We start from the raw sequence: 21,812 nt of genomic DNA on the forward strand, positions 1-21,812 counted from the left end.
GAAGCAACTGTACTAAAAGGAACATTCAAGTGGCTAGCAATCTTCCTATAACTTTCTCCTTCCTTCCAACGCGATAGAATTAGTTGTTTTTGGGAACTTGTTAGTTCTTTACCTTTAGCCATTTTTGAGACCTTCTTGTACTACGGGCAGTTGCAGAATGATCTGGTAGTTGCAAAATACGTTAACTATGGTTACTGATTACATTACTGGAACGTGCTACATGTTTCTAGTACATTCTGGAATGTTCTGGTTTGAAATATTAGTCAAAAGTTGTTTTGTACGAATACTTTTTTGACCCGAAGAAGTTAACATGTTGCATTAATTTTTGTTGCATTGAGATTTAATTTCTATTGATGCTATTTTTGAATACAATGCGCCTCTATACATAAAATAAATCACTTCTCCTGTTCAGTTTGTGTACTTACATACATTAAAATACGATTTTTCAAGTGTACGAATATTTATTTCCCCCCACTGTATTTTTTATGGCTTCCATTCTTTTATTTAAAAATACGATACAGGCGGCGCTTACCTACGCAGTTGCCGTTATTAAATTATCCAAAGCCTGATTTACCTGCCTACACGTCCAATGTAATTAATCAATAGTACAAGATATCCAATTAATTATCTTCATCATTACCAGCATTGCTACTCCATGGCCTATTCACAATTTTATAGTTTGTTAAATCAGATTCCACGATGACTTTTACACATTCAATGTAGGAAGAGCAGCATAGTTGATTCCATTGAACCCCAGTTCAATTTACAAATTTTACTCTAAATTCCCATCAGAGCTTGACCCAATGTCCGATTTACTTGCTTACGAGCATAGTGTTTCTCAGTCAACCAAGAGCAGCAAATAAAACTAACCAAATTTAAGACATAATTCACTAATTCAGATTAAATTGAAATAATTGACTGCAAAATTTTTCCAAGTCGTTTCTTAAAAATACGAAATATATAATTGATTTAGATTTACGCTATACTTTCATTTTCGTTGCTGAGAACCTTTATTGATCGGCACAAAGTTTAATAATTCTCATTTTACAGTCCTTGTAACTCAGCAAAAAATCAAATAGCGGGCATTGTAATCAGCATGAGTGTTGTTCACTCCGATAATGCTTAACTTGAATAGAATTTGTAAATTAGAAAGCATTCTAATAGTTTGTATTAGTATTGCATGATAATTTTGTGAAAAATTGAAGGTACTATATATCTGCTTCCGGTGAGGAAATATGTCAGCAGAATTATTATTCTTCTCATAGACAATATCATGATGAATACATTAATTTTTCCTCAGTGGATCTATCTCATTTCGATCAGGAACATGAGCTTCGTAACCTCTTTACAATTGTGCCGGTGCGCCTGTAAATCAGACTCTTGGTAAAGTGATTACGGTAACTACTCTGGGCCTACTGTTTCTATTATTTATACACTTCGGTGAGAATCTTTACCAGTTTAAATACTTTTGAATATTACTTTCGTGTCATGGATACTGAAACATACTAATGTCAGACAAATATTAACTGCAGCAATTCCTTAACTAAATCTTAAGTTTAGTTAAATGCTAAATGTTAAATAAATTCAATATGAATAATGTAAATAATACGAAATTTACGGAAAGTTTTTGGAGGCGCTCGTGAAGCAATACGAAAATAATTTAGCTTGAGGTTGTTATATGAATGTGAAAAAAATTAAACAAGAGCTGTGAATAGAATTAAGTCTCTCAACTTTAAAATAAAATTTAGATTTTTTGGCATAATTAGAAAATTTGGATAAGCCATACGTTTTATGTGACAGTCACANGCCATTATCACGTGGGCAGGTTTGAGACGAGGCTGGGTGTGGACATCCCGCGGGTTTACTTACCTTCGTAGCCATTATCACGTGGGCAGGTTTGAGACGAGGCTGGGTGTGGACATCCCGCGGGTTTACTTAACTTCGTAGCCATTATCACGTGGGCAGGTTTGAGACGAGGCTGGGTGTGGACATCCCGCGGGTTTACCTAATTTCGTTCCCGCGCTCGGGCAACACCTGGACGCGGTACCTGGTGGAGGGCGCCACGGGCATCTTCACGGGCTCCGTCTACGAGGACAAAGAGCTCTACCGCATCGGTGAGCTCTTTTATTCCTAGTTTTTGACCCATTATTCAATACAATGTGGAGCGTTTAAAAATATATACACTATATTTTAAATAACTGTCAATTTTAGGACAAAAACACGGACTTTGAATGGTATAGTTCTTTGCATATTTGACATCAGTGGTTGAAATTCGATTTCCAGAGTAACCTTGTATATACGTTTCTCTTAACTTATTTTTAAAAACAATCATTCAATCAAATTTTTCATATTCAAACAACACTAGAGAAATGAATCAGGAGAACGCAGCTTTAGCGATTGAAGCCCTCACGATAAGTCACCAGAAATAGAAGTGCAAATGAATAGAAATATCGTTTAAATTACCTATACTCTTGCTAGAAGAGCATTAGCTCGATCTTATATAAAATATAAACGTTGTAGTATTCTCTTCAATTTCAATTGAAAAAATAGATAATTGTCCATTATATTGATTTTCGTTGACAGTTAAAGCATATATTCAACTTTTCAATAAGTAATATGCTCTCGATATATTTTTGTCATATGTAATAATGTAATAATTATAACTTCTCTAAACTCTTCAAGACAATTTTCTCTCTTTTTAGCGCATTTTCTCATTTATGGATAAAATGCACTATTGTGCTCGCCATGTCTATCTGTCCGTCCGTCCGTCTGTCTGTCCGTTTGTCCGTCCGTGACTTAAAGTTTTCGTCGACGAGAAAATGCGCTCTCTGTCACTCACTGCAGTGAGTACTGAGTTATATTTTTTTATCATATACATGCCGATGCCACGACAGGCTACCTGGGCGAGAAGGAGAAGGTCGCCTCAAACACGACGCTGTTGATCAAAGACCATCTCTTGGGGAACAAGCCACCTCCACGGGACGGTCCCATAATATTCATTGTGCGCGATCCAAGAAAGTGAGTAGAAACTGAAATTATTACCCCATGCATATTAATCATGTTTTGGAACCTAAATCAAACAGTTCATCTGTTCTTCAAGGAAAAGAGAATTTCGTGTAACATCAGCATAGCAAATTGATAACTATCGACGAAAAGTATAAGTTTGGAGCAACTAAAACCATATAAATCATCCGTAATTCATGGTAAGGATATATCAATTTAATTAAATTGAATTTTTAGATGAATCTTTCTATATTACGGTTGGTTCAATACTGCTTCGAACCAACCTTGAAATGGAACGGTAAAAAACTTTTGCTCACAAATCCTTTGTAAACAAGCATCGGAGGCTTCTAATGAACTTATTTTTCTAGTATGTGTTATAAATTCTCATAAATGTGTTGAACTGGTCTCTTATACACATCTAGATGTGTATAAGAGACAGNGCGATCCAAGAAAGTGAGTAGAAACTGAAATTATTACCCCATGCATATTAATCATGTTTTGGAACCTAAATCAAACAGTTCATCTGTTCTTCAAGGAAAAGAGAATTTCGTGTAACATCAGCATAGCAAATTGATAACTATCGACGAAAAGTATAAGTTTGGAGCAACTAAAACCATATAAATCATCCGTAATTCATGGTAAGGATATATCAATTTAATTAAATTGAATTTTTAGATGAATCTTTCTATATTACGGTTGGTTCAATACTGCTTCGAACCAACCTTGAAATGGAACGGTAAAAAACTTTTGCTCACAAATCCTTTGTAAACAAGCATCGGAGGCTTCTAATGAACTTATTTTTCTAGTATGTGTTATAAATTCTCATATATGTGTTGAACTGGGCAGAGCTATTGCCTCATACCTGGTGTTCAGGCAGGCTGTCAAACTCGACCCCGAGAACAAGCAATTGTACCGAGGCTCAGAACAAACACTACGCGGTACAGGTGACTTATTCATAATTATTAATATTTACTTATATAATTTATGATATCTATGATTAATTATTTAAAATTATGATTGTATATTTTTCGGTTCAGCTATGTTAGGAACTTATTAAGATCACAGTGATGGGTTTTAACAGAAATAATTTTTCTCGATTACAAAATTACGTTTGAGATAATGCGGTATGACTATTTTATTCGTTTCTTAAAAACATTTAGCGTAACATATTAATTTTTCATATAGATAAGTGCTACAAATAAAATATATTCACATCTGACAAGAAATTCAAATTCTTGAATCAATTTCCTTGCCCCTTCCTAAAATTTTGTTTGCTATATCAAGTCGTTACTCGTGCGTATTTGAGATTCGACGTTCATTAACATTAACCCTTATATAACAGAGCTCCTATTCAAGCATCGTCTTTATATTTGCACAAGTTTTTTTCGCTTGTTTTAGTAAGTTTTTAATCCAGCCTATCGTCTGCAAAGCCTCAGTCAAGATTTCAGCGGTACCAAAAAATTTCTTGTCCAGCTAATATCCCATATTATGGGAACGCACTCGAGTAGCCAGCCCTCTATAAACACGGCGTTTGTCGTCGTGGAACCCGCAAACAAACCAGAAAACTTCTCAAAAATCAATAAATGGCGTCATGCTTCTCAAATTTTGCCAGAATTTACTCAAATACATCTTTCTGAAACGACGGTACCTTTAAAGAACATCGATAGCTTTTACCTCTGGTGCGCAGCCGTTGAATCTATGGAGTTATATCATGTCATAACATAACATAACATAGTGATCTCGGCGCTGCAGTGTAGGCCTGATGAGGCCTGTCGCCGATTCTTTTCCTTTTCGTGCCTTGTTCACAGAAGATCTAAACTCGTGCCATTTGACCGGATCTTTTCACGACTGACGATAGTTTGAAATAGCTACTAGACTTCCACCAGGTTCGATATGGTGCTCAGGTAGACACTTCAAGTCTGAACATATATTTCTCCATAGCTTTATCTACATAGTCTCATTAGTCTGTTCTTGAACGTGTTATCTCCGCGTACGTTGAAAGGTGATCTTCATTTACAAGCTACCGCATTTTTTCACTAATATTATGGAAGAACACTTCTCATCTTTGTTGCTCAGTAACACTTAGTGAACAAAATTTTAATTATGACATAACAAATACAAAAATATTTGTTTCCTTGAACAGATTTTAAGAGACGGACGATAAACCTCATTTTTCACTGGGAACAGGTGAGTACGCATGCAATATTTATAAATATTAATTTTATATTCCAACATCTGGTGATGATAATAGACGCTGTGTAAAACACATCTTAACATCTAGTGATGACAACAGGAGCTGTGTGACACGCATCCCAACATTTCTGTGATGACAATAGCTTTTGCTAAACTGATAGTACAGTAGTAGACATTTCGCTTATTGAAAGGTCGAGATTTTCTCTAGATAATATCTGTCCTAACTGTGATAATCCATGTCTTTTACTCATCACGTTGTCAGTTCATAGGCTATATTTCTAATATGGGCTTACATGTGCCCTGATTCCACGTACAATGTTCCAAAGACAAAACGTCAATATATTATCGATATTCCACAACGTAAACATTATTCCTGAACGTCGTTCCTTCAAACCTGAAGACAAATTATTCATGAGTTTACTCTTGAATTATTAAATTATTCAAGAGAGAGAGAGCCATTTCCACACACACAGTTCTGACCATTCGCTACGAAGACATCAGAGTAGTGAGGGATTAATGTTACATTAGCAGGAACCATTTCTATCAACATTTAACCCATATCTTCATAAATCAAGGTTGATGGTTGAAACAGGTTGCAACGAAGGCCCTGACGAGCCCCACAGTTCTGGTCCTTCGCTACGAAGACATCAAAGCAGACGCCATCAAATCCGTGCGGCAAATCCTTGCGTTTCTCAACATTCGTCCAGACGAAGACCGACTCGCCTGCCTCGCAAGACACGTCCAAGGCAAAGTCAACAGGGGACAACCAGAGGTGAGTTACGTGTAATAACGTGTAGTTCGATTCCCTATATATTTTCTTGGATTTTCGTATTATCATTTATCAAGTGTATGGACAAACTTCACCCGCAGGTGACCGTCCAAAGTTAATCGTTAAACACAATTGTTTTTTCGACTGACTGACCGATTACGAGGGACTGACGGACCCACTCTGACTTCGAGGGACTGACTGTGACTGACCCATTACGGGGGTGTGGGACTGACAGACCCACTCTGACTACGGGGGACTGACTGACCCACTCTGACTACGAGGGACTGACTGACCCACTCTGACTACGAGGGACTGACTGACCCACTCTGACTACGAGGGACTGACTGACCCACTCTGACTACGGGGGACTGACTGACCCACTCTGACTACGGGGGACTGACTGACCCACTCTGACTACGAGGGACTAACTGACCCACTCAGACGACGAGGGAATGACTGACCCACTCAGACTACGACGGGAATGACATGTCTCGAGAGTCGAGAGGATGTGGATTTTCAGGTAGCAATAATTTGTGATAAGCTAATCTGAATCAATTAATTCAAACAAAAAATAATTATACAATAAGTTGGTGACGTTTATTATTACTTCTAACAGATGAACCCCTACACTGTTGAACTGGAGCTGATGTTCTCTGCTGCCATCGCCAGAGTCTCTGCACTCATGAAATCCAAAGGCTGGCCTCCTCTGTCTTACTCATAGTGAAGTCATAGCTTGAAGCCATGTCATAGAAAACGATCCAGAGAAGAAAACCTTTCATTGGTAGCCTTCTCATGTTGCCCAGATAAACAAGGTAAAAGTTATATTTCTATATTTCCTAGGCTAGGCAATGTTTTAATAACTTCTTGATCACTTTACATTCACACGTTCCCCATATATAGGCTGAGTGATCATTCCGTATTCTCCCGTATTAATCTTGATCGATTTTAAGCTATAAATTCATTGGTTTCTTCTACGTATGTTGAGGGGAAGGCTTTGTATCACACTTCCAACAACTGATGGGAGTGGGTTAGAGCATATATTCAAAAACTGATAATTACAAATATAAATAATGAAGATACAAGTTACATTATGCGCAAATATTGCAAGAGGACTCAGCTTTCTTGTTAACAAAGAGAATATAAGCGAATGAGTAGAATTTAAATCGGTACAGCTGACAGTATTTTACTCAATCCCTTGGCTCATGACCCATGTTTGAAATGCTCACGCCTGGAACAATTCAACATTTGATTACACCTTTCACTGCGCAAGTTAGCCAGACCTCCCTTCTGTTGCGCTGTGACTATGCTTCACAATCAATAAGCATCCTCAACCATTACGATGAATACTCAACCACAACTGAAGAAACAAAATTTGGGAGTGTAGTGATTTATATCTTTCACCCTCATTGCAAGCAACTTCATCTTCTCTGCCAAGCTTTTTTTACCATTTTCAAGGGTCAAAAGTTTCTGGAAGTCGCGGACACTACATTCATGCTGTTTTCAGCTACCCTGCGGCACTTGCGCGCCTCCACTAGTCAAAATCACCCCTTGCACGTTTAGCACTCGAAATCACCCTTCTCAAGTTCTCTTATCTGTCTCACCGAACAAATTTGTTTTAAACGGGCCCCATCTTAAGAATATTGCATAGATGGAAATGAACATGCAAGAGAGGCGGCCAAAGAGACTCCTCATTAACCTCGTGTTGTTCCATATCATTGTCAGATTGAAAAAAAAAGCAACTGTTCCCATCATAGTCCACTCTTTGTGACAACTCCACTGGAAGAAATCATAGTCTGCCCTAATATAAGGAAGTGTGAAATCAAGAATGACGGTGAAATGAAAAAAAAAATCGCAAATGAAGGTAAAATCGATTAAATTTTTATCAGCTTAAAAATCACCGTTTGGTAGTTAGGAATGTATATTCAAAATTTCGTTCAAATCTGTTCAATAGTTTGGAAGTAATTTTTTGATCGCTGCGAATTTCGGCCTGTTTTGCAATATACGCGTAACTCGCAAATGAAGGTCGAATTTAAAAAAATTTACAAGCCAATCATCACCATTAAGTTATGATGAATACGTGTTCCAATTTTCATAGATCTGCGTTCATTAGTTTGCGAGATATTACTTGACAATTGAATTTGGAGATTGGTCGTGAGACCGGCCACAAGTCCGGCTGTATATTCGCCCGCGACGTCCTTGGTTTCTAGTGCTGAAACAGTTAAAACAGCTGAAAAACATATTGGTTCACTAAATGGAGTTCTATTTGTGAAATACACATTTGTGTTTAACCTTTATCTTTTAAAATTGCAGCGTACTAAATTTCAAGAAAGAGGCGTATGTCTGTGGGGGGCGCTAGAAATTCAGTAGGGAGTCAAAGGAGGCGCCAGCCTGAAAAAGTTTGGGAACCACTGGTCTATACTCCTTTTCAACAAAAAATTCAATTGGGTAAACTCCACACCCACTCGGTAATCTTTGTCAAGTAGACTTCGCTCGACAGCAACTCTGTCCACGCATTGGCACCTATTCACTGGGAGTGGACAGTCGAACTCCTTTTTTGAGGGATGGTACCTACAGCGGTGCTATATGTATCTGAAATTCATACGCCACGCTGACACATTGATCCAAATGGAACACAATATCAATCAACACTACTTGGAAAGTTTAATACCGACATCCTCAATGATTCTGATCCCTATTTCGGAGAAGTTTTAAGAGGTGTATGCAAAATAATGAAAATCAGGAAACAATTTTAATTAAATTATCAAGTCAATCGAATATTTAAGAAAACTGCAGAAGAAATTTAAAATTTATTTAACCTCCAAGATTTTTTAACGGATAAAAAACTCTGATATCTGTTTTTAAAACTTCGAAGCGAGTCCCGTACGGCACAACTTAGCCAGGAATGATCGCATAATTTACACGCAAAGGCACTAAATTTTTTTGCAAAAAGTTGGTCGCAACTAACATTCCGCAGATTCCAGTTCAAAATTTTGGCACAAAAAATATTAAAAGTCAATCGCACTCCACGGTACTGCAATTCGGTTAAAGATCAGTGCGAATGTTTTCAGTAATCTTTTCTGCCTCTCTTGAAGCCGAAGCAACAACTCTATCCACTCGTCCCATGGCCGAGTCTATCTTCTTCTCGTGCTTCTTGAAGAAGGGCAAGATGACTTTATTGTAGATCACCGTAGAACCGTTGAAATCTGACGACGAGAAGCACCAGACCAGGAACAGAACCTGGACAAAGAAAATACCACCGGTGCTCATGAACAAAATCTATCTTGGAAGAGAAAAAATATCAGGAACTGCAACTCTGAGTGCTCTGAAACTCGGGCACGCAACCCAATTGCTGTCCACTTTAGCTAGTTGAGTTTACATTCAATTGTCATTCGCTACGACGATATCTATAAAGCAACTGCAGTGGCTACTTGTGACTAGATTCAATTGCCAATCAATTAGGTTAATTATGTCAGATTACAAAGCAGACCCAAATAGTGAACCTACTTTTGCTAGCCAGTAGAAAGGTAGCCAGGAAAGGATGAAGCCGGAGAAGGTGTCGATGAGAGAGAAGGTAGCGAACACCACCCAGTACGTCAGCCATTTCGTGTCATCAGCTTTGGTACTTGATTCGAGAGCCTGAAAGTAAAATTGCTTTGAAGCATATTCTTTCAAACACTCTTGTCTTTTTTCCTTGAGAATGTGCAATTATGAAGAGTCACATCTCTACATAGGATATTCAAGTTTTCAGTCCAAGAAGTGAAATCTTTTGCAGCATGCAAACTGAGATCTTCAAGAAGAAACAAAGTTCTAAGCCATTTATCCTGCCGTTAAGCAAAATCCGGCCTCTGTATATAGATGCAAGTGGCTGAAATAACACTTGAAAATTTGTAATAAATTAGCAAGAAGAACCTAAGATCGTAGCGAAGTAATGGTTTCAAAATAATTGTCATCAACTCTCAATTCGCCCATATGGATCGAAGCGAAGTGTTGGAACCAGAAAATGCCTGTTGGCCGGTGTTTTCACAATACACTTTCGACCACTACACATTTCACTATTTGTGGAAAAAATCTACGTTTTTGTCATCTACGGGATTCCACAATAGTTTGGTCACAACTAAAGGCGACAACCGTTACTTGCACCAAGACAAAATTCGTTAACCTTACCAAGTTACCATCAACACGCAAAAAATGGCATAACTGGAGATTATGACATGCTAACTTTCAGCACGTGGCCACGTGCCATTATAATTTTTTTTTCTCTCGGAAGGGGCTTTAATTTCTCATGTGCAGAGCTTGCCGTACTTCAAGCTTCATTTGGGTTCCTCAAATTTTGATGTAGATAGTGATGCACATGGTTTGAAATCCTTTTTAAAAATATTCCTAACACGGTGTACAGAATGCTACGCTGACATGACCTCACGTGCCTATTCAAGCTAGCGTATTGGATTCTGAAACGCCATTACTCTTAGTTTCTATTTGTGAAAATTCATAAGAGTTCTATGAAAATGTGGATTATCTACGGTGAAGGGGTTATCAATTCCGAGCATGGCGAGGCTGACATTTAAGTTAGAAGTGATTTCAATTCCTCTTACCTTAACGCTGCAGTATGCAGGATACAGGAAGCCTACTAAATTACTGATGAGCTGAGCCAGGTGACCGAAGATGAGGTATACAGCCAGGAATAAGAGCCCACCTGTTAACAGTATTCAATTAGAACCAACTACTTCCCTAGGAGCGGCATATACAGAAAGCATGAGCTGCTAGGCAGTTTCCCCACATGGCGCATGCCGGAGGCGAGCTTAGCCCAACTTCACACTTCAGTCATATTCCTTTCCGTGGGGAAGGATGCTAGAGGGAGTAGCAGTGAATGAAAGAATGAAGTCTAGTTCATCAGCCAAAGCGTCATATATGTCCACAGCCAGCTCGTTAGCATGCCCAAGTTAAACATGGTCATACTGCATCTAGCAACCTCTTCCGGCCTAGGCTACGCACGTTGCTTAATTTCTCCGCCCGATACAAACCAGAGTTAACTTAACCTAACCTCATTGGCTGCAGGAAGTTAGAAAGGCGGGACAAGTGAGCGCTGAGAGCCTGTCATTGGCTGCAAGAAGGTTGGGGAGTCGGAGCAGCGTGACTAGGTCAGGCCAGATGAGGTTAGGCCAGTGTAGGCGAGGCCGGATGCAGAGCAGACTGCTTATGAACAAGCATGCTGAAGTATTGACTGAAGACCTACGGCGCTTCTATCTTTGAAAAAAGTTTGACTGGTCTAGCTAACTGTGTTCCAGCGTAGTCTGTGCCTGAGTGAAGTTATTGGATGGTGATTGGAGAGGGCTTAATTGTTGGTGTCAGGGCTTAATTGTGTTGTGTGATTGTGTTCCACGACTGCCCACCCCTTCCACACTTTGAAGATAGGAATTAAAAGCACAGTTTAGGCAAAAACAGGTTTGTGCAGAATTTACCTCAATCGCCAACTGAAATTTGTAAACTAACTAAAAAAGTTTCTAGTGACCATCCACTAACAATTTCTAGTCCGGAACTCGGAACCCTCTGGAAGATTTCGTTATTTCAACGGTACAGAGATTGTGAAAATTCCATCGCATTATAGCATCAAGAGAAAACTGAACTTCATCGATCGAAGTACCAAATACTTCATAAATATGCATTACGTCTACTCCGAGCACTCTCACATTTAACTCTACATATTTAAGGTCACGTCTTACCGTATTTCAAGTAGGGTCGATTCTTCTCGTCCGTCAACATTTTGACATTTTGTTCACCGAGATACTGATTAGCATACTGCCACAAAACGTTTTCCATGATTGTAGGTTGTTTTTTCGATTCCATGATGTGGTTCTGTGCGCCTTAGGTATTTAAGTCACAATCAAATCTGGCGGTGAAATCAAAATGTCTACAATGGGTCAATTCCTGCTCCAATGAAAGACTTGTCAGTTACTGGGCGTTGAACGTTAGTAACGCGTCTCCTAAATGATCTTTCTGTAATCTCTTGTTCAACTCAAAACTCGCTCTAACAGCTGTAGCTACAAACCTAATGGCAGAATTAATTTGCGTTTCGTCATAGCTTCTAGTAAAAGTTTTAACGATCGAAATCTAACCAACTGCCGCTCGGATGTGACTTGGCTAATCGCGAAGGTTTATTCATTTATAAAACTCCCCCTTCAATTTCCTAGGATGCCTAAACCACTAGTACAACAATAATACTTTCATACAATAGAATATTGAGCAAGGATAACATCACGCCTTCACAGGCTCCTAAGTTAGCTTGGAACACACGTCTATACAGCGAGTATACTAGAGCAGTCCAGGACTACGTGCTACCTCAGGCACGTCTGTGTGAGAACTCTGGCAAAGCATTCATATCTGACGAAAGCAGGCCCATGGAGAGGCCAGATAATCTTGAGTTGGGTGGAGATAAGCGTTATCTTTCATTTCAGGCTATAACTTTTACAGCCATTTTCATTTGTGATGAATAAACCTGGCGGTGTCCGAGCTGAACTGCTTTACCTGATCCTCAAGAATCTTAGTGAGGAACTGAAGTTGCGTAATCAAGTAAAGAATTTACAAGTATACGTTTCATCTTATACATTTAATCAAGATTCTAGGTAAGCGCTGCTTGAGTTAAAGGGAAGCTCTTTTCATGGTCACTTCACGGTAAATGATATTTGTTCCGGTAATCGCTAAACTTAACGGTAGACGTAAAGGGTATGATGATCTTGAATGGAAATTCGATGCTGATGTTTAAGATAGGTCATTTAAAGCTCAAATGGCAGTTGCAATCAGGCGTTCGAATCTTAGATCGGTAGCTACAGTTAATATTATAATAAAGTTTGCAACGACTGTCACGTAAAGCGATCATTTTCGCCTTTGAGAACCTTCTGAAGGAACACATTTGTTCCTCAATTAAAAAAAATTCTTATGATTTGGTGATGTACACGCGAAGGTATTATGCCTGTATTTTCGTTTTTCAGCACATGAAGACGATTCATGGTGGAGACGTTCGGTACCGCCAACGATACAAGAGGCGCCACTCGGTACTTGACTTGACGCACGTCAATACAAACCGTTTATTACTGGTCTGAACTACAATTTGTAAGATCCTATCACCAAATAAAAACTACCCAGATGTTTCAATCTCGCCAGAGTTTAGGTTTGGTGTCGTTTGTGAAATCGATCTTTCTGTTGGATCTTTCTGAGGCCGGCGACATGAGTGCTGTGGCGACTTGAGTGACATTGTTTTAGTAATTGTGCTCCAAAAGTAACGATTATTTATTTTTTCTTTAGTCCATTCTAGGCACTAGAATGGACTAGTCCATTCATCTCTGTCTAGGCACTTCGATCTCCATGTTCAACAACTTGCATATGCGATTACTTCTTGCAACACCAAATCTATTCATTGCCAGAACATTTTAGTGGCAATGTTAGGTTTATGATGACGTCATCTACTTACCAATATTTCCTAAGTCATAATGCTATTATCGCTTTATTCGGTTTCAGAAGATGCTTCCACTCACTGATTTTTAGTGCCTGTCGATTTTCATTGTTGAACAGCCAAGCCACCCGCTCATCTTTGGCGAAGTCATTGACAAGCCAAATGACATGATCGATGTGCAAATAAGTGCCATCAGTTTCTGGTTCTTTGGGACCTGTTTTTGTTTTCTTCTCAGAAGCTGAAGCCATTTTTTACCAGTGACTTTCAATATGTTTTTCGCGATCTTCTGGGAAGAGAAAATAAATTCAATACAGACGACAAAATCTATTTTGTTGACAAACTTGTACATACATAAATTTTATACATTAGCGTAACAATTTTCTGAGAATGCAATTTTCCCGGAAAAAATGTTAGCAGGTACGAATTTTTGTATTCATATTTTGAAACGAACTATATATATACGATTTTTTTTAATCATTTAAATTCAATAAAATAAAATAAACATTTTTTATTAAAAAATTAAATTTTCAACTTTATATGTTATCATATATCACGTACTATCAACACCCTTCTATATAGGATTCTCTCGGGAGCTATTCAAAACACATCTGAAACAAACAAAATTGTGCAATAATAAACCACTAAAATATCAATTGCAATTGCAAACTAGTTCAGCATGTTAAGATTATTTAAAATGAGTCACAAGTTAAACATAGAAGTGACGGTACACGATGAGTTAAGATGTAAAGATGTGGTGCTATGTCGACTATCGTTTGGTCAGAGATACCGCGATCTGTTTATCTTATCAAAGAGAACTGACATGGACGCAATGCTGGTAGCAGGACTGTTCGATTCGGAAAAACAAACTTATCGATGACCTCACTACGAACTTCACTCAACATAGAAGAAATTTCGCCTGGAGACACGCTTGTTTGCTCACATAAATTTTTATTGTAATTTTAATGCGTTAAATAATCAATTATTGCTCATGTTCGCGTAACAATCTTACTAAATTTTTAGATATATAATGCTTAAAAACCGAATAATTCGTTAAAATTGAGGTACAAATCAATTTACTTGTTAATGAATTGATACCTGCAATTTGGGAAGCATAAATATTCAGATCTCACGATTAAGTTACGTAAACGACGAGAAATATCTTTTTAAATAAATTATGGACTTGCACCACCGAGTAAATAAATAAATATAGGAGTTCAACAATGCAATCACATACCTCAAAACAATCCTATAAACCTGGGTCGATGCTGTGTAACACCGCTTTGATGTAACAGCTTTCCTCCAGTGTGAACTGTTCGTTACTAATTGAAGTTTAGTTTGGAAGCGATGCATTATTCCGGTGATAGACACACGTTTCTCAAAACAATCAAATGCTGAAGATAACAGCATCGATAAGCCGCTAGGTAAAATATGACCTTTCGTCCTAGAGGACTCTGCAAGAGCCAGCATGTGTATTAAAAAATTAACTAATAACACGTCACAAGTTCCATGGTACCGTGTAACATGTTTCGATGAACCTTCAGTAAATTATCGCTGTGTCCACCCGTGATCAGGAATTGTAGGCTAGATTTCAATACGTGTCAGCGGATTCTCGGGAGAAATTTTGTGCTGCATAGATATTTTAAGATAATTTTCTGAATATTCGACAACATTTTACGTTGACAATTTGAATGAACATTTTCCGTGATCATTCATGTGTCTTCTTTTTCGCGTATCAACCAAGCTCAATAGGAACTATAATAAACAGTCACTTTGGTTTATTTTCACTCTTTAGCATACATAATTCACAAACTAAATCCTAAAACTATTCACAAGCAATCTTTCACAAGCAATCTCTCAAAAGAAATTATAACCAATCTAAAATTTTACACGTCTAAACCTCTGTAATGGCTGGCTGCTCTTTGGGAGGTGTTGTTGATGACGAGATAGAGTCACTGCACACCTGTAAAGGCTTGTAGCCATACAAGAATAATGAGGCAATCACACAGCTTGCACCTGCTAATAATTCTTTGTTGAGTGAGGAGCCCAAGAACATTATGGACACGAGCATGGAAAGGACGATGGCGAGAGAGGTGGCAAAGTTCTTGAGGATGTTATCGGCGTACTTGACGACCATGGCAACAAGAAGTCCTCCCGTGGCGTTGAGAACCACCAAGTACCACACGTAGGCGTCGTAGCCAAAGAAGAAGCCCTTGTTTTTGATCTCTGTCCAGTCGGTGGCGAGGCACGTGAGTAGACCAAGCGGCATGGAAGCCAGTGAAAGCTGGACGTTCCTCATCCAAATGGAAACGTCGGAGCCCTTCAAGATCTTCTCGAAGTAAATGCCAGCAAAGCCTGAGCAGAAGCAGGCGCCTATCGCAGCCCCCACGCCCAGCAGCTTGTTCTGCTCCACAGACCCGACAACGGCTACGGTGGCTGTAGGACAGAATTATGAAGGTTATTGATGTTTAGAATTAATTGGTTTTGTTAATTCATGCCTTCTTGGTTGTAAACAAATGACTTTGATTGCCTCTAATATTCAATGGTTCGAAATTATATCATCAATTGTGGCTATCAATGAAGATATATATATAATTAGATAATGATTGTTACAGACTTGCAGCGAGCTGAACGAGAGCAACGCCGATGCAGAGCAGCACGAGCGCCACCCACTGCAGCTTGTGCAGGCTGCGCCCCAGCATCAGCACCGCGAACATCGCCGTCGTCAGAATCTTCAACTGGTACGTCACCTGCAATTGATTATCACACATTAGTTATTAGTACAATCACTGGCACAATCATTTGGTAAGTCACCTGCAATTGATTAGCACACATTAGTACAATCATTTGGTAAGTCACCTGCAATTGATTAGCACACATTAGTAATCATTTGGTAAGTCACCTGCAATTGATTAGCACACATTAGTAATCATTTGGTAAGTCACCTGCGATTGATTTTTATTAATTATCATCGCGTCATCAATATGATATGTAGCATNTTACATAACATTTTACATAACTTTAATGTTATGTAAGAGTAAATGTTTTTCTTTTTTGTCCGTTAAGAAAACATGGTTTTTAAACATTTACAGTACTCTTACATAACATTACATAACATTTTACATAACTTTAATGTTATGTAAGAGTAAATGTTTTTCTTTTTTGTCCGAAAGAAAACATGGTTTTTAAAAGTTTTTTATTTGTTTTATTACTACTCTTCTCTTTAACTTGCTAACTTGTTGTCTGTCTGCTACAAATCTTTTAATTGATATTTAATTTATTACAGCGACTACTCTATAGTTCATGACGTTCAGATAAGTGGCACTTCATCCATGTGTCAACGTAACGAACGAAAAAGGTAAATATGAACAAAATATGCGTTTAAAAAGTACTTTTTAAAGTCCACACTTCTAAAGAGACCGGTTTCATTGTTTGTTGTTCATTAATTGATGTAACATGTACAATGAATTTCTTGTATAATTTTGATATATTAAAATTTTTTTACATTTTTAATTTATTATTTTTTAAATATTAATAAATTTTTTAGTTTTATTTTATTTCATTTTTTTTTATTCTGTCAATCGATTCATTCATTGCCTCAGACTTTACGCATGTGTGCAAAGTTTCCAATCGATCCTGAAATGACCAATCGATCTGAAATTTTGCACACCTGCGTGAAGCCGGGGACAATACATGAATCGATTGACAGAAATTTTTTTATTATTTTAAAAAATAAACAAATAAAAAATTAATAATTCAAAATTAAAGAAGAAATTCATCGTACATGGGTAACATCGGAGACACCGGATCCTTTAGAAGTGTGGTCTTTAAGAAGCACTTTTTAAACTCATATTTTCTTCATCTTTACCTTCTTCGTTTATTACGCTGACACAAGGATAAAGTGCCCTCTTGTCTTACCGTCATCTGAACCTTAGAGTAAGTAAGTTTATTATCGTCTTCCTCCGTGGATGGTATGTTGCATGGTAACGGTTTACAGTTAACCTGAAGATGGTCATTACTCGTGTTACTTGCCACTCTGTATATTGTGGTCATTTGTTGTCATAAGTCACGTACTTGCGTGTTAACCGTAGGGTAACCATAAAACTCTCATGCGCATATTTTATTTTGCAGCCTAATGGATTTGTTTGTATAATTTACGTTTCATATAATTTTTTTATTTTAGAAAAGTTGCGCTCGGCTTCTGTACAGATAATGTGAATATTTATTTATTCACGACCTGGGGAAACCACTTACAATTTAAATTTCGTTTCGTGCGATGAGACCAGCCGTATTATCACGCAGGCCCTGATTTACTTATAAATAAGGCCAATTAAGGCAAATCTTGCAAACACCAAGTTCGAATTTACTTGAAAGTGTACTCACAAATTAAACTTTTATCTGATTTGCGTGGTTGCTATATCTTAAAATTTTTAAAGTAAAGCTTCATACTTAACTTCCAATAATTTGGTTACATTTATTATAGGTAATAATTTGTTCGTACATGAGTTTATTTTAACAATGTTATCACATCCTAAATGTACCTTCTTATACCGTTGCTTCAACCTGCGAATCGAATAAAAAGATTAGCATTCTGAATTCAAGACTGAATATTAGCATAAGAACTTTATTTTCCTCTCACTTATTCTCAATATAAGCCTATTCCTGAGATCTTTCTCGGGGTAATTTTTTTATAAGTAAAGGCCTGGGTCCATATTTTCAAAACTCGCTAAGTGAACGTAAGTACTAACGCTATATTTCCTTATCTGTGATTGGTGGACTTTGCTTGAAAGGCCGTCAATGATTGGCTGATGAACTTACGATCTCTTAACTTTTCTTATAAGAAAAGGCCTGGACCTATACTTTCAAAACTCGCTAAGTGAACGTAAGTACTAACGCTCTATTTTCTTATCTATGATTGGTGGATTATGCTTGAAAGGCCGTCAATGATTGGCTGATGAACTTACGATCTCTCAACTTTTCTTATAAGTAAAGGCCTGGTAACCTGGTAGGTCGCTGCATCGAGGTTGGTAGCGGCAACGTAGAGGAGGTTGTTCTGGACGAGGTACGCTAGAGCTGGCACCGAAACTTTTAGCGTGTCACATTTGTTCTTCCACAAACAATCGAACATTGATTTTAAGCTTTGCTGAAATAGTAAAAGTAAAAATATCAACGAAAATGGAATTGTAAATGGTTTCATAATTAAACGTTGATGAAGTTTTTGTGTTTCGCTAATAAGATTATGATTTTTAGAAAGCTTTTTTTTTACAGTGTCAAATTCTAGAGAGCTATACAAAGTATACATTAAAGTAATGCATAGCATACTGACCAGCATGCAGAGTTTGGAAGCAGTGTCGCCAAAATACTGACTTTGAGCCAGAGCCCAAAATGTTGCCAGGCCCGAAAGCGCATTTACAGTTGAACATCAGTTAGCATGATAGCATCCACCATCCAGTTAAGAAAAAAATTGATTTAAAACAAAGAATATTGATTACATTTACCTCGCTGAACAAAAAAAAGTTCACTTATTGAAAAATTAGTGCATCATTGGTCATCACAAAATTGTGCATAGAATGTCATATTTAGAATTGTGCACCAGGCATCATTATTAGAATGAAAAGTAATTGACCTAAACTATGATTTATTTCTCCAAAACATATGATGGTTGTCACTAAAACATTCCTTTCTGTTTCAGGTATGTTTTTCACAATCTTTTTAGCGCATTTTCTCATTTATGGAAAAAATGCACTATTGTGCTCGCCATGTCCGTCTGTCTCTGTCCGTCCTTGACCTCAAGTTTTCATAGACAAGAAAATGTGCTCTGTCACTCACTGCAGAGAGTACTGAGTTATATTTTTTATAGTAAATTCACTTAACCCAATTAAAATGATGTGAAATTACAAGCCGTCCTGTAAGCTTACAGATACAGAAAAAATGCTATAAGGCTGCTGACATAGTGGCTAACCAGAGCTTTTTTAGAATCAGTTCATTTTTAGTTTCCTCATTTACCCAAGATTTAAATCATTGGTTCCCAAAGTGGGCAATATCGCCCCCCTAGGGGCGGTAAGGAAGAAGAGGGCGGTAGGGGGGCGATAAGGGGGGCGATAGTCCGAAGTCAATGTCAGAAGTTTGAACGTTTGTTTGACGATTTGTACACAACACGTGCAGGTGCAGCACATGACTCCCAGCGATGGTTTTTTCACCCAGATCTGTTTTTTAACCTCTCCTGGGTTTACGTCTTGGACAAATTAACGGCCGTACTCTCGGCCGGTCTCACAGCCAATTTTCAAATTCAATGATCAAGGAATATCTCTCAAACTAATGAACTTAACTCGATGAAACTTGATACACGTATTCATTAGGACCTAATGATAATGTTTTGCTCGTGAAAATTGTTTGAATTTTGCCAGTGTTTGTTTTTGCCATTGCTATATGGCAGGGTGGCCCAGTGGTTACAGTTCAGAGTACCAAGATTGGCGCAGAGAGGCGCGGGTTCGATCCCAGCTCTGTGCGCCAGTTTCTGGTCAGAATCGGCGAGGAGGCCGGGCGGTTAAGCATGGTAGAATTTTAATCAGTGAGTTGTGAGTTCGAGACCTCAGCAAGCTGTGGCTGTTCTGCGATGATAAGAATCGGCGACAGGCCTACGGCCTAATAAACGCTGAAACCGCTATTATTATTGTTATTAATACAGGCCGAATTTCACAGTGATCAAGTAATTTCTTCCAAACTACTGAACAGATTCGAACGAAATTTTGAATTTACAGTCCTAACTACCGAACGGCAATGTTTAGCTAGCTTGTGAAAATTTTTTCGATCGTGCCTTCATTCGTGAGTTTTTTTTTTTATTTCACTTTCATTCGAGATTTAAACAGCAATACGTGCTTAAATTCGCAGTCATCAAGAAATTTTTTCTAAACTTCTGAACAGTTTTGAACAAAACTTAGTATTTAAATACCTAACCTCAGCAACGGTGATGTTTACAATTTTTTCGTTTTGCCTTCGTTTGCGAGTTAGACGGCTATACGTATAAGACTCTTGGTTAAACCGGCCGGTAGAAAAGCCGATCGTTCCTCCTATATCTGTATAACTCGCGAACGAAAGCAAAATAAAAAAAATTGTCACGAGCTGAACATCACCGTTGAGAGGTCAGGTATTTATATACAAACTTTCCTTGAAATCTGTTCTGTAGTTTAGAAGAAATTTCTTGATCGCTGCGAATTTAAGTGACAAATTACCAGGCAATACGGGCCGAATATAAGGAAGTGTGAAATCAAGAATGACTGTGAAATGAAAAAAAAATCGCAAATGAAGGTAAAATCGAAAAAAAAATTTATAAGCTAAAAAATCACCGTTTGGTAGTTATAGGAATGTATATTCAAAATGTCGTTCAAAACTATTCAATAGTTTGGAAGAAATTCTTTGACAGTGCGAATTTCGGCCTGTTTCGCAATGTACGCCTAACTCACGAGTGAAGGTAAAAAAAAATTACAAGCTAAACACCACCGTTAGGTTCCAATGAATACGTGTTCCAAGTTTCATAGAGCTGCTTTCATTAGTTTAGGAGATATTACTTGATAATTGAATTTTGAGATTGGTCGTGAGACCGGCCATGAGTCCGGCCCTAAATTTGCCCGAGACGTCCTAGGTTTCTAGTGCTGCAACAGTTAAAACAGCTGAAAAACATATTGGTTTACTAAATGGGGTTCTATTTGTGAAATACACATTTGTGTTTAACCTTTATCTTTTAACATTGCAGCGAACGAAATTTCAAGAAAGAGGCATATGTCTGTGGGGGGCACTAGAAATTTGCTAGGGAGCCAAAGGGGGCGCCAGCCTGAAAAAGTTTGGGAACCACTGATTTAAATCAATTTCTTATATATGATACTGCTGGTATCCAGGATACTTTACTGGTCTACTTATAGGACTCACAAATGAACTTGAGGGAGAGTCTAAAAAACACTCTGCTTTGCCACTATGGCTGCTGATATGAAGCTTGCAGTGAACAAGGTTGTTGTAAATGCTCAATGGCATGTTCATGGATACGGTAATATCCCATCAATAATACAGTAATATCGCATCAATAATATGGTATAATCAACTGAGATGACTTCTTCTGCCGGGTGACTTCGGCCGCGTTTTTTATTTTGTTTTGCAAACAAAAGCGGGGTCATAAACGATGGCCAAAATCACTCAGGCGCTTATGACCTTATTTACAACTCTGGCATGTATGACCTCGGCGTTTACGACCCCGTTTTTGTTTGCAAAACAAAATAAAAAACGCAGCCGAAGTCACCCCAGTTGACGGTAATTAATGTTTGTTAATATCATATCAATATGGGAAAAACAAGTAAAAATCACAGAAAATGTCATTTGTTCTACCTCTATATCATCTAAAATGAAAGAGGA

At 38.0% G+C, this 21,812-nt stretch overlaps 3 protein-coding genes across 4 annotated transcripts in view; 1 reads left to right on the plus strand and 2 right to left on the minus strand.

Annotated features, from left to right (window-relative positions):
* LOC108667924 (WSC domain-containing protein 1-like) overlaps window positions 1-7,618 on the plus strand; it is an 8,388-nt gene extending 770 nt beyond the window's left edge. Inside the window, exons 2-7 of the mRNA XM_047885714.1 lie at window positions 1,942-2,114; window positions 2,895-3,018; window positions 3,850-3,947; window positions 5,147-5,190; window positions 5,789-5,968; window positions 6,582-7,618. Coding sequence (XP_047741670.1) covers window positions 1,942-2,114; window positions 2,895-3,018; window positions 3,850-3,947; window positions 5,147-5,190; window positions 5,789-5,968; window positions 6,582-6,686 — 724 coding nt within the window. The 3' untranslated portion in view covers window positions 6,687-7,618. The remainder of the gene's footprint in view (window positions 1-1,941; window positions 2,115-2,894; window positions 3,019-3,849; window positions 3,948-5,146; window positions 5,191-5,788; window positions 5,969-6,581) is intronic.
* Window positions 7,619-8,760: 1,142 nt separating this feature from the next.
* LOC108667927 (receptor expression-enhancing protein 5) lies at window positions 8,761-14,719 on the minus strand. Of its 2 annotated transcripts, XM_018155031.2 has the most exons (5): window positions 14,647-14,719; window positions 13,495-13,698; window positions 10,558-10,658; window positions 9,470-9,601; window positions 8,761-9,202 (listed from the first exon to the last, which is right to left on the minus strand). In XM_018155031.2, exons 2-5 carry the CDS (start codon window positions 13,658-13,660, stop codon window positions 9,008-9,010), a joined length of 594 nt encoding a protein of 197 aa, XP_018010520.1. In that variant the 5' UTR covers window positions 13,661-13,698; window positions 14,647-14,719; the 3' UTR covers window positions 8,761-9,007. The 2 variants fall into 2 exon arrangements, with proteins under 2 accessions (XP_018010520.1, XP_018010521.1); XM_018155032.1 differs by lacking the exons at window positions 13,495-13,698; window positions 14,647-14,719 and adding an exon at window positions 11,686-11,980.
* Window positions 14,720-14,926: 207 nt separating this feature from the next.
* LOC108667925 (UDP-galactose translocator-like) lies at window positions 14,927-18,552 on the minus strand (the record flags this gene model as incomplete). Its single annotated transcript, XM_018155027.2, has 3 exons — window positions 14,927-15,845; window positions 16,027-16,159; window positions 18,412-18,552. Coding segments are annotated over 3 exons (816 nt in total), but the record flags the coding sequence as incomplete, so codon positions are not given.
* Window positions 18,553-21,812: the final 3,260 nt, after the last annotated feature.

The sequence above is a fragment of the Hyalella azteca genome, unplaced genomic scaffold (genome assembly GCF_000764305.2).
Source record: "Hyalella azteca isolate HAZT.00-mixed unplaced genomic scaffold, Hazt_2.0.2 contig2820, whole genome shotgun sequence".
Taxonomy (NCBI): Eukaryota; Metazoa; Arthropoda; class Malacostraca; order Amphipoda; family Hyalellidae; genus Hyalella; species Hyalella azteca.